The sequence below is a fragment of the Caenorhabditis remanei genome, chromosome IV (assembly GCF_010183535.1).
Source record: "Caenorhabditis remanei strain PX506 chromosome IV, whole genome shotgun sequence".
NCBI classification, from domain to species: domain Eukaryota; kingdom Metazoa; phylum Nematoda; class Chromadorea; order Rhabditida; family Rhabditidae; genus Caenorhabditis; species Caenorhabditis remanei.
In genome coordinates, this window is record NC_071331.1 from 22,571,110 (window position 1) to 22,586,762 (window position 15,653).

Sequence of the window (15,653 nt, forward strand, 5' to 3'; positions counted from 1 at the left end):
GCACACAATCGGCGCTACAGTAACCCCGAAAAACACAAAATGAGAGATAGAGACGCAAAAAAATGGGGGTAAGAGTAGTTTTTGATGGGGAATTCGAATTTGACACGAGATTTTGAAAATATTAAAAATTTGACCACTACTCGGCAGGTTTTTCAATACTGGATTACTGTAGTTTTCGCGTTGAGACCCTACATAGACGTGTGGGTACTTTTCTGAAAGCTCTCAATTCACTGGTTCTAATGGAGGGACTAGTTTTGGGTTTCTAGGCCACCAGACGGATTTCTAGGTCATGTTTGGATGAGCTTTACTCGAAACATTTGGGCGTCTAACGTTATCGATCGATACATTTTCCCATGTCCTTTTGACAACTTGTCAAAATGTGAAGATGCAAATGTCATTGACCTACAGCAGGTGTTCTCACACTTCTTTGTGATCCTCTTTTTTATTATTGTGATCTACAACCCCGCTAGCGGTGCTCATAATACTGTAAAAATGTCAGATTCTAGACGTACAGTAGTTGAGAGTCCAGCATTCCTGCAGGCCAAAAAAACCCATTTGGCGGAGATCGCCAGGCTTTATGTGAGTTTTATAAATAAAAAATTCAAAAAAAAATTCTCAAATTTTCTTGCAGGAAGAGGCAAAAACCATGTCGAGAGCCGATCGCCTAGACCACAGGGCTCAAATCAATAAGAAGGTCATCCGGTGGAACGAGATGGTCAGAAATAATAGTAATTTGAAGAACTATTACGACCTACACGGGATGACCGAAATGGGAGCACTTTGGTATGTGAAGAGGATGGTCGAGGGGACGGTTGGAGGTTAGTTTGGGGTCTAGTGAGATTTCTAGTAGAAATGGTTAGCAGAATCGTGATCTACATGAAAATTCCGAAGTTTTGAGCCCCATATCAACTATATTTTGACAATTTTTGATTTTGACCGCGACGCACGAGCGCGACGCGTAGGTCAAAAATCAAAGTTGTCAGAATGTGGTCGATATGGGGCTCAAAACTTTGCAATTTTTGCGTTAAATTCAAAAATACCGCCCGTTTTGAGCTTTGATCAGAAATTTTCGAAAATCAAAAAATTTCAAAAAAAAGTTTTTAACTAAAATTTCAAAATTTTTCAAATTTCTCGTTTTTAGTAGTAATTAGCAATGGAATCGTAATCTCCATAAAATTTGCAAAGTTTTGAGTCCCATATCGACTATATTCCGTCAATTTTTTATTTTGACCGCGACGCACGACCGCGACGCGTGCGAAAAATCAAAGTTGTGAGAATTTGGTCGATATGGGGCTCAAAACTTTACAATTTTTGCGTTAAATTTAAAAATACCGCTCATTTTGATCTTAGACTAGAAAATTTAAAAAATCAAAAAATTTCAAAAAAAAATTTCTGAAAATTTCAAAATTTCTCAAATTTCTCGATTTTAGTAGTAATTGGCGATGGAATCGTGATCTCCATGAAATTTGCAAAGTTTTGAGCCCCATATCGACTATATTCCGTCAATTTTTTATTTTGACCGCGACGCACGACCGCGACGCACGACCGCGACGCGTGCGAAAAATCAAAGTTGTGAGAATTTGGTCGATATGGGGCTCAAAACTTTACAATTTTTGCGTTAAATTTAAAAATACCGCTCATTTTGATCTTAGACTAGAAAATTTAAAAAATCAAAAAATTTCAAAAAAAAATTTCTGAAAATTTCAAAATTTCTCAAATTTCTCGATTTTAGTAGTAATTGGCGATGGAATCGTGATCTCCATGAAATTTGCAAAGTTTTGAGCCCCATATCGACTATATTCCGTCAATTTTTTATTTTGACCGCGACGCACGACCGCGACGCGTGCGAAAAATCAAAGTTGTCAGAAAATAGTCGATATGGGGCTCAAAATTCAGGAAATTTCATAGACAATCGGAAAATCCGACTTATTTTCATCGTAGATTCCCGTTTTCGAGAGACTGAGAATTTCCAGAAACAAATTTTTTAAATTACATTTTTTTGAACAAAATATCGATTTTTACAGAATTCGAATTAGAAACCGGTCGTGGAAATCACTCGATTCGAGGAATTCCACGGATCAAAAATCGATTGATGGAAGAATTCGAGAGGAGGCCGAGATGCTCGATCGAAGTGTCTTCCGTTAACAAGGGAGTCCTCATTTTGAGGGTTTGGTAGACATTGAGCTTCTCCGGATTTCTCTGGACCGTCCATGTCTATTAGACCGCGGACATCCGGACAGACATACCGATTCCCGAAAAAAGGACTTCAGGACCGCTCGTCAGCAGGAATTTCTGATTTTATGCCTATTTTTGTTTTCTTTTTTTTGACTGAACTTTTCGCAACATTTCAACATTTCCGATGAGAATTGTGACTTGTTTCGAACGGGACATGGCGACGTTGAGACGATTCTTGACTTGCACTTGCATGAATCCCCACCACGAAAACTACAGTAACCCACCGTAAATCGTGTCGAGACCCAAATCGCTTGGAATATAGGCTTGTGGGTACTTTTCTGAAAGCTCTCATCTTCCTGATTCCAATTCGCGGACTGGTTTTGGGTTTCTAGGCCACCTGACGGATTTCTAGTCCATTTTTTGAAAATCTCCATTTTTTAAGAACAAATACCCATTCAAAGTGATGCCACCGGCTACCCAGCCGACCAACAAATCCAAAAACTCCAAGAAATCGGGAGCTCCGCGTGAGAACGAGGCAGTGAGCAAGTTGGCGAAAGAGCTCAAGGATATTGTGTCATTGGTAAGACAGAGGGGACATCCGGACACACAAACATACAAATTTAAATTTTCAGGAGACCAGCAAGAAGCGTAAGAAGGGAAAGAAGTGACATCACTGTCCACCAGCTCGTTATTCAATTATTTGTTAATTTTGTTTTGTTTTTTGTTGAATTTTGTTATTTTTAATGAATAAAGACGGTTGTTAATGTGAAATTTCGGGAATGACCTAGAAATCCATCAGGTGGCCTAGAAACCCAAAACTAGTCCATGCATCATAATCAGTAAGTTGAGAGCTTTCAGAAAAGTACCCACAAGCCATGATTCTGACGACTTTGGGTCTCGACGCGAAAACTACAGTAAGCCTAGAGAAATGGGTTACGGTAGTTTTCGTGTCGGGACCCAAAGTCGTCAGAACCATGGCTTGTGGGTACTTTTCTGAAAGCTCACAACTCCCTGATTCTGATGCGCGGACTAGTTTTGGGTTTCTAGGCCACCAGACGGTTTTCTAGGTCACGGAAGTTTTTGATTCTTTTTTAGTGGTGCTTTGGGGTTTTTGATGTCAAATGTATTCTGAAACATTAAAAATAAGTTCCCAACCTTTATTAAATACACAAAAAGGGAAAATTTTTCGATTCGACACACATTATTTCGATTTTTTCGAGAATGAATAATCTATTCTTTCTCTTTTTATTCATTTTTATCAACTCGTTGGATTCGAAGATTTGTGAGGACATCACGACTACAGTAACCCCAGGGAGTACTGTACCAACTACAGTGACTACAAAAACTACAACTTTTGATCTACTTGAAGCAACTCAAGACGGGCCTGGACAAGAGGAGCATACACCACCACAAACTACAAAAACTACAACTTCTCGGGTTACTGTACCTACAGTAACCATCAAAGTACCGACCGGAGTCAACGGGAATAAGGGAGAGATATATTTTGCGGGAGAAACTATTACATATTCTCCTTCGCTCGTACAGAAGTCAAGACGCGTCAAAAAATCGGAAAAATCAATCGATAATGGGAATTCCAGAAGAAAATTCGAGCAACCAGAGTCGAAATTTTTCAAGAAGTATAATATTCTATAATTCTTCTGAATAAATATTGTTAAACTCGCGTTTTTCCTGTTTTTTTTCACTTCAAATGGTCAAAAACCCCAAAAAACCACTGAAGTAGAGTCCTGGCCTAGAAATCCGTCTGGTGGCCTAGAAACGCAAAACTAGTCCGCGCATTGAAATAAGCGAGTTGAGAGCTTTCAGAAAAGTACCCACAAGCCTGGGTTCTGATGACTTTGGGTCTCACCACGAAAAGTACAGTAACCCGCCTGTAAATCGTGTCGAGACCCAAAATCATTAGAACCAGGGCTTGTGGGTACTTTTCTGAAAGCTCTCAATCTCTTGAATCCAAATTTACAATTTTCAGACAGATTACGTCAAAGCTGACAAAGTTAAAGAGGTTTCAAACTTTTCGAAAATTTGGGTTACTGTAGTTTTCGTGGTGAGACCCAAAGTCATTGGAACCTAGGCTTGTGGGTACTTTTCTGAAAGCTCTCAACTCGCTGATTTTGATGCGCGGACTAGTTTTGGATTTCTAGGTCATCAGACGGATTTCTAGGTCATGAATGGGTTTTTGGTAGTTTTTTGAGATTTCTGATGTGAAATTCATTCTTTTCAAAAACGTTAAAACCTCACAAAGTTCCCAAACATTATTATTGAAGAAAAAGGGAAACTTTTCCAAGAAAAAGTGCCATTTCTTATTTTTCCCCTATGAATCTTCTATACCTTCTCCTTCTATTCGCTTCAATCGATTTCTGTAGATCAAAAAAATGTGAGGACACTTCCACCAGGGGTACTGTAGCACCATCTACAGTAAGACCAACAAGAAAACCGCCAGTTGGAAATAATGCGCCAAAACCAGTAATCCGTTTCGACTATCCGGAGAGTACTACAGTAAGAGCGACTACGGTAGCTACAGGTAGACCTGGAGGGATTTACAGTACCCCTAAGTCAGCTACAGTTAATCCACTTCGGGTTACTGTAGCTACAGTACCCCCAATCAAGATCACGCGTCGGGTAGGATCACCGGGCCAGGTTACTGTAGCTAAGATTGTTAGAGGCGGAGCTAGAGGAATTCCAATTTTGGCTACAGTACCCACCAGGATTACTGTACATACAAAAACTACAGTACCTCCAATCCGGATCACGCGTCGGGTAGGATCACCTGGCAAGGTTACTGTAGTTAAGCTTGATAGAGGCGGAGCTAAAGGAATTCCGATTTTGGCTACAGTACCTACCAAGGTTACGGTACATTCCATGGTTACAGTACCCCCCTCAACCGCAACTACAAAAACTACTATTTCTCGGATTACTGTACCAACCACAACTACAGTAAGAACGACAAAAAAAGTGCCGATGGGAGTCAACGAGAAGAAAAAAGAGCTACAATTCTATCCGATCTGAAAAATTACCAACTGTTTTTTTTTCTGATTTCCAATAAATTATTGTTAAACACACAAGTTTTCTGTTCATTTTCAGCTTCTATATGTTTTCCCAAAAGACGCGTCAAAGGTGCGCCAGCTATCTGGAAATGGTTTCAAGACCTGTCTGTCGGTGTGTCCAAGGATTTCGGATGTCCACTATTTTGATTTCTGTGTAAAAATCTGATGTCTGGCGCACCTTTAACGCGTTTTGAAATAAAGGTCGCACTGGAAACGCGTCAAAGGCGCGCCAGCTATCTGAAAGTAGTCTCAACATCTTTCGGTCACTGTGTCCAGATGTCCAGATGTTCAGATCACACCACTGTTTAAAAAAAGGATCAAGGCTGGCGCGCCTTTGACGCGTTTTGAATTAAAAACTTTTAAAAACACGTTCGAAACCTGGCGCACCTTTCGCGCCGTCCAACTTTTGAAAAATTCTGCTGCAAACGCGTGACAGGTGCGCCAGAAACCTAGAAAACTTCAAAATATGTAAAAATCCGGATCTGGCGCACCTTAGACGCGTTTTCAGAGCATTTTTAAAGGATTTTTGAGTATCCTGCCGCGCCGTAGACGCGTTTTTATAAGAACTCCATGATTTGATGGGACATCTGGATCTACAGACACACAGATAGACGAGCAGAAAAAAAAACAAAAAATTTATCATGGCTGGCGTGCCTTTGACGCGTTTTCTCCCTAAGTGAAGTTTTTGGCTCAAAATTGCTCAAAATTGCTCAAAATACTCAATTCTAGCAGAATTTTTAAACTTTTCTCGGATCTGGCGTGCCTTTGCCGCGTTTCAACTTGTCTTGAGTTATTTGGACATCCGGACACACAGACATACTCTTTTTCTAAGAATGTGTGTATTTGAGGTGTTAAGTGTACACACACACACATACACAAACACACTCTTTCTTCCTCGATTTTATATGTTTTATTTGTCCATTTTTGGTGTGATTTAGGCGCAAAGTTCCCCCTTTTCTCGACCGTCTTAGTCCCGTATAGGCATTTCAATTGTAATACATAGGTTTAGCAAATAGAGACAGAGACACCCTTCCTTCTTAATGTGTTTGTGTGGATTTGTAAGGAAAAAGGGGGCGGTGTCCCGTTTTCCCCTTATTGTTGAAATAAATTGTTGTCATTATTATTGCACCGTTTTCTTGTTAGGACGCACTGTGTTGCTCACAAATTTCACCTCACCTACAGGTTTTTGAGACTGAATAAGCGAGTACACCTGAAAATTTCACATTTTTATTAAACTTTTGCGAATGTTTGAAGTATAAGCAGTCTTGGTGTGAAAAGGTGCAATTTTTGCAAGGAAAACCAAAAATATTGAAGATTTTAGCGATTTTAAGCAAATTTAAAGCGAAAATTGGCATTTTTTTGAGTTTCAAAGTCCAAAACACACAGTTTATGGTGTAAATAGAATTCACAACTGTTTTGACAAATAGCTGTGTGTCTATAAACCACTTTCTGTGGTAATCACTGCTGAAAACAATTACAGTTAAAGTTTTCTCTTCGAAAAACACCTTAAAAATGATGTTTATAATTTTTTTTTTAATTCAGCACTTGTTGAATAATACAGTTATTACAGCTATTGCTCTCAGCGACTTTCAGACCGATTTCAATAATTCTTTCAATATGAAAATGACCTCACAGATACACTACATTATTTCATTAAAAAAATCAAATAGGACTTTTATGGATCTTTAATTTTTACGCTTCTAATGTAAAACTGCGGTGACTTTCTAATTTTTTATGATATTTTCCCGCGCCTGATCACTATTCGGTATCGAGTACCAACCACGTTAAGAATATTGCGTAGGCCTTTGCTTCGAAAGAAACACTTTACTGTTCGCAGCAATCTCCTCCGCAATATTTTTGATGAATTTGGTTAAAATTGAGGTGAGTGTTTCTTTTTTCAATCTGAAAACACATGAAAAGGTTTGCAACACGGAATGTATCGAAGCTTCCTTTGATTTCAAAAAAAGTGCCCTCATAAAACATTTATTGCGACCGGAAGCGGGGTATCAGGTAGAAGAAGAGAAACCTAACACTCTCAACACGAAAATGAGATCGATACCTATTATTCTGCTGGTTTTTCTCAGTGCCCTTGTGTTAGAGACCGGCGGAACACAACAGATAAGAAGGAGATGTAAAAGTGAGTACATCCCGAGTTTTATGGCTGGAAGGAAGGATTTCAGGAAGTGTAACGGCTTGGACAGATGTCATCAAAAAGCAGAAGGAGAGTAATGGTGAGTGAACAAGAAAATGTTGAAAATTTTTCAAAAAAATTGTTTTTCACAAATTTATTATTTGTATCAAACTATAGGTCATCTTTTTCCCCATGATCTCAGCTTTCCAAAAAACTGAAAATCATTGAAATCGGACAATTCTACGCGGAGTTACAGGCCTTCTAAGCTTCGAGGTGAGAGTGTGGAGGGCGGAGACAACGAGACTCTCTCGTCGTCTGCGCCCTCTCACTCTCTTGTTATCTTTTGTAACTCCGCGTGGAGGCGTCCGTTTTGCATGATTTTTAGTTTGCCAGAAAACTGAGAACACGGGGAGCTCGGTCATGTAAAAATTTTAAAAGAGTTTTCAAATTTCTAAAAAAAAGTTTTTCACAAATTTATTATTTTTATCAAACTATATGTCATCTTGTTCCCCATGATCTCAGCTTTTAAAAAAACTAAGAATCATTGAAATCGGACCACTCTACGCGGAGTTACAGGTCTTCTAAGCTTCGAGGTGAGAGTGTGGAGGGCGCAGACGGCGAGACACTCTTGTCGTCTGCACCCTCTCACTCTCTCTCCACCCTTTGTAACTCCGCGTAGAGTCGTCCGATTTTAATGATTTTTAGTTTGTTGGAAAGCTGAGATCATGGGGAACACAGTCATGTAAAAATTTGCAGAAAATGTTAGATAATTTTTTTTTGAAATTTTACATTTTCCCCCATTCCAGGTTGCTCAAAAAACGTGTGGCTCGGTATGGATCGTGCGTCAAAGTGTCCCCAACTCAACGGAGCCGTCGTACCGGCTATCCGGGCTCTGAATGCGACAACTATCGTGGAGACACCAGTGCAACCGAGACTATACGGACGGAGAGGCGTGTACAATGCGAATTGTGAATGGATGGTAAGGGGCTGAGCTACAGTAAGATGTGCAGGGTACAGTAACCCACAGTACAGTAGGATCCCAGTTAGATCTGCAGGCTAGAAATGGTTAAGCTACAGTAACCTAGTAAGATGTGCTGGGAGTGGTTTTTCGCAGAATTTTCAGTGTTTCTGTGTGCCCGAATGTCCGGATGTCCGGAACAAATATGCAAAAAAGATTTGACCTAGGTGGGGTCGAACCCTGGTAGTTTTTGTGTCACTGTCTACCTTAACCACTCGGCCACCACTTTTTCGGGAAATAGGGTTTTTGACGAAAAATATAGTTTTCAGGGGTTTTTTGCAGTTTAAATCCTAGAAAACCTCATTTTTGACACTTTTTGAACTCAGAAATCGAAATTTTTTACTTTTTTGACAGTTTTCAGCCATTTTTCCACCATTCTCGTTCAAATTTTCCCAATTTTTAGGTGATCGTGGTGCGAAACAAGGGATGCGTCCTTCTCGACACCGATACCATCGAATTCGAGTGTGAGAACAATCGAATCTACTTTCAGGGACGTGAAGTGACCAGTTATGTGTGTGCTCTCAGTGTATTCCCCGATATTGAAATGGTTTTGTGAAGAAATTATTGATTTTTTGAATCGGAAAATGAAGTGTTGATTATTTCTGTCTGTATCTCTGTATATCCAAAGTTTTGATTGAAACACGCCTGAGGCGCGCCAGAAAACTCGAAAATCCAAAAATTGCTCAGAAAACGCGCCCAAGACACGCCGGATGTTGCATTTTCACAAAACTGTGGACATCCGGACACACCGACAGACAACCTGCGACAAGCAACAATTTTTAAAGTGCAATCGCGCCCTACTGAAGTTTTCACGTTTGTTCTCATTTTTAAAATTCAAATTTCCCAAAAAAAATTTGAAAAATTCATTTTCTAAAAATGTCGCAAGAAAGCTCGAAAAAATTTGCAATGAATCCACAAAAGAAGCGTTTGGAACAGCTCAAAAAACGGCGGGAACATCAGGAAATGTTGGAGAAGCAGCAGTTGTGGGTTAATTGGGCAATTAAGTAATTAACTTTTTCTAATTACAGAGCTCATAATAGTAAAAGTAAGAAAAAGATGTCGAGAGAAGTGGTGAGTAATCCGGAGACACAGCAAACGGAGACAGATGTGAAAATGAGTGCGGAGGTGGTGGATTATGAGTGAGTATTTCAAAATTTAAAATGTTGAAAAAAAATTTTGAAAAAATTTTAAAAAATTTTTACACGACTGTGTTCCCCGTGTTCTCAGCTTTCTGGCGAACTAAAAATCAGGCCGAACGGACGTCTCTACGCGGAGTTACTAGGGGCGGCGAGAGAGCGAGAGAGCGAGAGAGCGCAGACGACGATAGTGTCTCGTCGTCTGCGCTCTCTCACCGAAGCTTAGAAGCTTGTAACTCCGCGTAGAGCGTCCCGATTTTAAAGATTTTAAGTTTTTTGGAAAACTGAGATCATGGGGAGCAAGATGACATATAATTTGATAGGAAATGATTAATTTGTGAAAAAAGTGTTTTTTGGAAATTCGAAAATTATTTGCATATTTTACATGACTGTGTTCCCCGTGTTCTCAGCTTTCTGGCAAACTAAAAATCATGCCGAACGGACGTCTCTACGCGGAGTTACGAGGGGTGGCGAGAGAGTGAGAGAGCGCAGACGACGAGACACTCTCATCGTCTGCGCTCTCTCTCGGTGTGCCGCCACCCTTCGTAACTCCTCGCCGTGTTAACGTAGAAACTTGTTTATTTTTCAGACTAGACCCGAATTTTACGGGGAACAAGATGAACATAATTTTAAATCTGAAAAATGTGATCTTCACTTAGAAAAATCGATTTTTTCCTGCAGGTACTCAGTTGAGGAGGACTATGAAGACGATGAGTACAAGGCGACAAACAACGAAGTGATCAAAAAACTGCTAATCGAGGAGAAACGTCTTCTAAAGTCGGTGAAACTCGCCGGTGAAAACGAGAAGAAGCTGAATACGGTACAAGAAGAGATCGGAAAACGGTACGATGAGTTCGAGAAGTGTTTGGATGAGATGGATAAACAGTTGACAAATTATGAGGCGAAGGCGAGAGACTCGTATTTGAATATTGACAGCAATGTGAGTGAATTCTGAAAATTTGGTTTTTGAAAAAAAACTAACATTTTTGAAATTTCCAAAAAAAATTTTTGCAACTTTATAATTATTATCAAATTATATGTCATCTTGTTCCCCATGATCTCAGCTTCCTGAAAAACTTAAAATCTGTAAAATCGGGCCACTCTACGCGGAGTTACAAGCGTTCTAAGCTTCGAGGTGAGAGTGTGGAGGGCGCAGACAACGAGACACTCTCGTCGTCTGCGCCCTCTCGCTCTCTCACTACCCCTCGTAACTCCGCGTGGAGACGTCTGATCGACCTGATTTTTAGTTTGCCAGAAAGCTGAGAACACGGGGAACACGGTTATGTAGAAATTTCAAACAATTTTCAAATTTTCAAAAAAACTTGATTTTTCAATTTTATAATTTTTGTCAAATTATATGTCATCTTGTTCCCCATGGTCTCCGCTTTCCGAAAAGCTTAAATTCATTAAAATCGGACGACTCTACGCGGAGTTACAAGCGTTCTAAGCTTCGAAGTGAGAGTGAGAGGGCGCAGACAACGAGACACTCTCGTCGTCTGCGCCCTCTCGCTCTCTCACCACCGCTCGTAATTCCGCGTGGAAGCGTCCGTTCGGCATGATATCTATATTGCCGGAAAGCTGAGAATACGGGGAACACGGTCATGTAAAAAGTTTTGAAAAATTTGCATTTTTGGAAATTTTCCTCCTACAGTACCCCACTTGATTTCAGATCCAACCATTATGCAAACGATGGCAAGCGTCCCAAAAAACAATGGCCTCCGTCAAGATTCACGTCACGGGACCCATCGCTCCGTCGAGTGTCTTTGGAAATTTGGCACATTATGGAATATCGATTTTGAGACAAGTCTTATTCTACATGGCATACTGTAGGGACTTGATGCCGAGATTACATCCGTCGCCTGTCATGATGACTCCGCCCACTTCTGACTCCCCGCGGACATTGAACTCGTTGAGGATTACCGCGTCGGATTGATATAAAATGAATTAAAAAAATTTTTTTCGAGGAAGTGGACATCTGGATAAACAAACAAACAGACAGCCATCAAATACAGGCTGGGGTGTCTTCGGCGCGTTTTAGACATAAATATTGATAAGAACGCGTCCAAGGAACACCTGAATACCCAATATTGACAAAAATGTGAGCTAAAAACTTGGAAATCGTCAAAAACAACACGTGGCCGAATTTTCCGACTCATGGCCTAGAAAACCAAATTTTGCAAAAACTAGTCCCCGAACTCGAAAAGCTCTGCCACGGCCAGTTTTTGTGATTTTCACCGTTTCCAGACCCCAAAAACAACAAAATCCCAGCAAAAAAGGTCCGTGGCCGAGTTTTTCAGCCCATGGCCTAGAAATCCAAATTTTCGGAAAACTAGTCCCTGGGGTCAAAAAATTGGTTCCAGGTGTTATTTTGGGGGTTTTTAAGCAATTTTTCCCGATTTTTTGCATTTTTTCTGAGTTTTTTTGCACAATTTTTAAAAAAATTACCAATAATTTATTTTCGAAAATATGTATACCAAAAGACTAGATTCACAAGAAAAGAGGGAGGGGAGAGGCAACGAAATGCTTTTGAAGACCCGAAAGCACCCGATAAACAAAAATATCACAGAAATTTGAAAAAAATTGAAAAAAAAAATTTGGCGCCAAAAATTTTCGAAAAAAAAAGTTTTTTTTGAAAAATTTTTGAAAATTTTTTTTGACTCAAATTTTTTAGTTTTAAAGTTTAAAAGGTTTTGGGGAGTGCAAATCAATAAAAATCAATACAAAAAATCGATAAAAATCAATTTAAAAATCAATAAAAAATCACTGTTCCTTGTCCCAATACGGCCACTGTTTTTTCATGTACCACGCCGGTGGGGTGTCCGGAATATTTCCACAATGATATCGGTAGATCAAAAGATTGTACGAGAAATTTCCATCAGGTTCTTTGATTTGTTCAATGTCTCCGATGAGATCAAATGAGATTACAGTATCCCCGTCCATTTGTTCGTCACCTTCGAAGTACTCGCCACGACGGATTTGCAGCTGAAAACGAAGTTTTTTGGAATTTTAAGCTTTGAAAACCTCAAAAACCGTCAAATTTGACCCATGGCCGAGTTTTCCGACTCGTGGCCTAGAAACCCAAATTTTGAGAAAACTAGTACCCGAGGTCAAAAAACTCGTCCACTGTCAGTTTTTATCGTTTCCAGCGTTTCTAGAGCCAAAAAACGGAAAAAACCAAGGAAAGTCGCCCGTGGCCGAGTTTTTCCACCGGTGGCCTAGAAAACCAAATTTGGGAAAAACTAGTCCCCGAGGTCTAAAAAGTTGCTTTAGAGCTTATTTCTGGGGTTAAGAGTTCAAAAAGCTATTGTAAACCTTCAAAATCGTTAAATTTGACCCATGGCCGAGTTTTCCGACTCGTGGCCTAGAAACCCAAATTTTGAGAAAACTAGTCCCGAGGTCAAAAAACTCGTCCACTGTCAGTTTTTATCGTTTCCAGCGTTTCTAGAGCCAAAAAACGGAAAAAACCAAGGAAAGTCGCCCGTGGCCGAGTTTTTCCACTGGTGGCCTAGAAAACCAAATTTGGGAAAAACTAGTCCCCGGGGTCTAAAAAGTTGCTTTAGAGCTTATTTCTGGGGTTAAGAGTTCAAAAAGCTATTGTAAACCTTCAAAATCGTTAAATTTGACCCATGGCCTAGAAACCCAAATTTTGAGAAAACTAGTCCCCGAGGTCAAAAAACTCTTCCACGGTGAGTTTTTATCGTTTCCAGCGTTTCTAGAGTCTAAAACAACAACAAATCAGCGAAAGTAGTCCGTGGCCGTGTTTTCCATCAGGTGGCCTAGAAATCCAAATCTTCGAAAAACTAGTCCCCGGTGACAAAAAAGTTGTTTTAGGGCTTTTTAGCGTCAAAAAACTGTTGTAAACCTTCAAAATCGTTAAATTTGACCCATGGCCGCGTTTTTCCACCTGGTGGCCTAGAAAATCAAATTTTGAGAAAACTAGTCCCCGAGGTCTAAAAAGTTGCTTCAGAGCTTATTTTTAAGGTTTAGAGTTCAAAAAACTATTATGAACCTCAAAAACCGTCAAATTTGACACCTGGCCGAGTTTTCCGACTCGTGGCCTAGAAAACCAAATTTTGCAAAAACTAGTCCCCGAGGTCAAAAAACTCGTCCACGGTCAGTTTTTATCGTTTCCAGCGTTTCTAGAGCCTAAAACCACAACAAATCAGCGAAGTAGTCCGTGGCCGAGTTTTTCGTCCCGTGGCCTAGAAAACCAAATTTTCGGAAAACTAGTCCCCGGGCCTGAAAAATAGGTTCCAGGGGTTATTTTTGAGGTTTTAAAGGAATTTTTGGGTTAATTTTCACGTCTTTTCTATTTTCTCACGTTTTTTAATACCTACTTTCTGATATTGAATCGTCGAGTACACCGGTAGAAGGTCATATTCACAACACATCAATCTGAGACCGCCATCCGAGTGTTGAGTGACTCCGCCCACCCAAGAGGAGTTGGTGGAGCATGATGTTGATGTGGCACGCTCTGGGCATTCCTGGAAAAAATATTTTGAAGTTTTTGAAAAAAATTTGAGGAAAAATTTTTTAAGGCAAAATTTCTTTCTATCGTTTTTTGGTTTTTGAGGTTTCCAATAGTTTTTTTTTACTCTAAACCGTTAAAAAATGCCCTAAAGCAACTTTTTTGGTCCCGGGGACTAGTTTTCCACAAATTTGGGTTTCTAGGCCACGGACTGAAAAACTCGGCCACGTGTGGTTTTTGATGATTTTTAAAGATTTTGAGGTTTTTTTTTCAATTTTGAGTAGTTTTAAACGGTTTTTTCACCAGTTTCAGTCATTTTGAGACAGAAAAACTGAAATTTTCAATAAAAAAATTTTAAAAACTTTTTTTTATCAAAATTTTTTTTTGAAAATTTTGGATAAAATTACGCAAAACTTACTCAAACTAACCGAAAAATTCATTAAAATCTATGAAAATCACCTCTAACCAAGTTTTTTGGCCACGGGGACTAGTTTTCCGAAAATTTGGATTCCTAGGCCACGAGGTGGAAAAACTCGGCCAAGGGTCAAATTTTACGATTTTGAAGGTTTACAATAGTTTTTTGTACTCTAAACCATCAAAATAAGCCTAAAAGTATATTTTTTGAGCCCGGGGACTAGTTTTCCGAAATTTTGGATTTCTAGGCCATCTGGTGGAAAACTCGGCCACGGACTACTTTCGCTGATTTTTTTTGTTTTTTTCGGCTCTAAAAACGCTGAAAATGACGAAAACTGGCCGTGGCCGAACATTTTGGGCTCGGGGACTAGTTTTTTGCAAAATTTGGTTTTCTAGGCCACGAGTCGGAAAACTCGGCCATGAACCAAATTCGATGTTTTTAACGGTTTTCGTGTCCTAAAACGCTCCAAAAGGCTCCAAATAACCCAAAAAATTTTCCGATCGTGACCTAACTTTTCCCCCCGGTGGCCTAGAAAACCAAACTTTTCGATTTTGGTGGCCTAACTTTCCATGGCCTAGAAACCCGCCTCACTTACCGCATATTTCTTCTCGTGACAATTCGGCCGCGAACACAAAATATTGACATTTCCATTCTTGTGCACTTCCATTCCGAATGGCACTTTGTGCTCGCCACAGTAATCCGCCCGGGTTACTGTAGTTTGAAGAATCAAGAGGAGGATGAGGGTTACGGTAGGCAGGAATAGACGCCGCATTTTTAAAGCTGAAAATTTTATAAAAATTTGAGGAAATTTGAATAAAAAAGATTGAAAAGTTAAAGGAAAACTGGAGAAATCGTGAATTTTTGGAATTTTCGGGGTGGCCTAGAAAACCAAATCTCGCAAAAACTAGTCCCCGAGCCTGAAAACGTTAAAAATAGCTTTAAAAACCATTAAAAAACACTCAAATCCACCGAGAACACCCCGTGGCCGAGTTTTCCACATGGTGGCCTAGAAATCCAAATTTAGAAAAAACTCGGCCACATTCAATTTTTGATGTTTTTAAGCGATTTTTAGGTGTTTTAAGTCATTTTTTGGTATTTAGAAACAAAAAAATCGACAAAAAACACACGTGGCCGAGTTTTTCAACCCATGGCCTAGAAATCCAAATTTTGAAAAAAACTAGTCCCCGAGCTCAAAAAAGTAGCTTCAGGGTTCATTTTGTGGTTTTCAGCGATTTCTGGGTGTTTTTA

At 39.7% G+C, this 15,653-nt stretch overlaps 6 protein-coding genes across 6 annotated transcripts; 5 read left to right on the top strand and 1 right to left on the bottom strand.

Moving 5' to 3' along the window:
* Positions 1-492: 492 nt before the first annotated feature.
* GCK72_015796 (uncharacterized protein) lies at positions 493-2,176 on the top strand (the record flags this gene model as incomplete). The annotated part of the gene is made up of 3 exons (XM_053731137.1): positions 493-579; positions 632-818; positions 2,025-2,176. The coding sequence occupies 3 exons, from the start codon at positions 493-495 to the stop codon at positions 2,174-2,176; spliced, it is 426 nt and encodes a 141-aa protein (XP_053585909.1).
* A 1,220-nt stretch (positions 2,177-3,396) lies between these two features.
* GCK72_015797 (uncharacterized protein) lies at positions 3,397-3,828 on the top strand (the record flags this gene model as incomplete). Its single annotated transcript, XM_053731138.1, has 1 exon — positions 3,397-3,828. One exon carries the CDS (start codon positions 3,397-3,399, stop codon positions 3,826-3,828), a length of 432 nt encoding a protein of 143 aa, XP_053585910.1.
* Positions 3,829-4,506: 678 nt separating this feature from the next.
* On the top strand, positions 4,507-5,199 carry GCK72_015798 (uncharacterized protein; the record flags this gene model as incomplete). Its single annotated transcript, XM_003096293.2, has 1 exon — positions 4,507-5,199. One exon carries the CDS (start codon positions 4,507-4,509, stop codon positions 5,197-5,199), a length of 693 nt encoding a protein of 230 aa, XP_003096341.2.
* Positions 5,200-7,283: 2,084 nt separating this feature from the next.
* On the top strand, positions 7,284-8,942 carry GCK72_015799 (uncharacterized protein; the record flags this gene model as incomplete). Its single annotated transcript, XM_053731139.1, has 4 exons — positions 7,284-7,374; positions 7,418-7,468; positions 8,175-8,347; positions 8,790-8,942. The coding sequence occupies 4 exons, from the start codon at positions 7,284-7,286 to the stop codon at positions 8,940-8,942; spliced, it is 468 nt and encodes a 155-aa protein (XP_053585911.1).
* A 320-nt stretch (positions 8,943-9,262) lies between these two features.
* GCK72_015800 (uncharacterized protein) lies at positions 9,263-11,455 on the top strand (the record flags this gene model as incomplete). The annotated part of the gene is made up of 4 exons (XM_003096298.2): positions 9,263-9,369; positions 9,415-9,525; positions 10,204-10,462; positions 11,192-11,455. The coding sequence occupies 4 exons, from the start codon at positions 9,263-9,265 to the stop codon at positions 11,453-11,455; spliced, it is 741 nt and encodes a 246-aa protein (XP_003096346.2).
* Positions 11,456-12,282: 827 nt separating this feature from the next.
* On the bottom strand, positions 12,283-15,177 carry GCK72_015801 (uncharacterized protein; the record flags this gene model as incomplete). Its single annotated transcript, XM_053731140.1, has 3 exons — positions 12,283-12,504; positions 13,860-14,006; positions 15,001-15,177. The coding sequence occupies 3 exons, from the start codon at positions 15,175-15,177 to the stop codon at positions 12,283-12,285; spliced, it is 546 nt and encodes a 181-aa protein (XP_053585912.1).
* Positions 15,178-15,653: the final 476 nt, after the last annotated feature.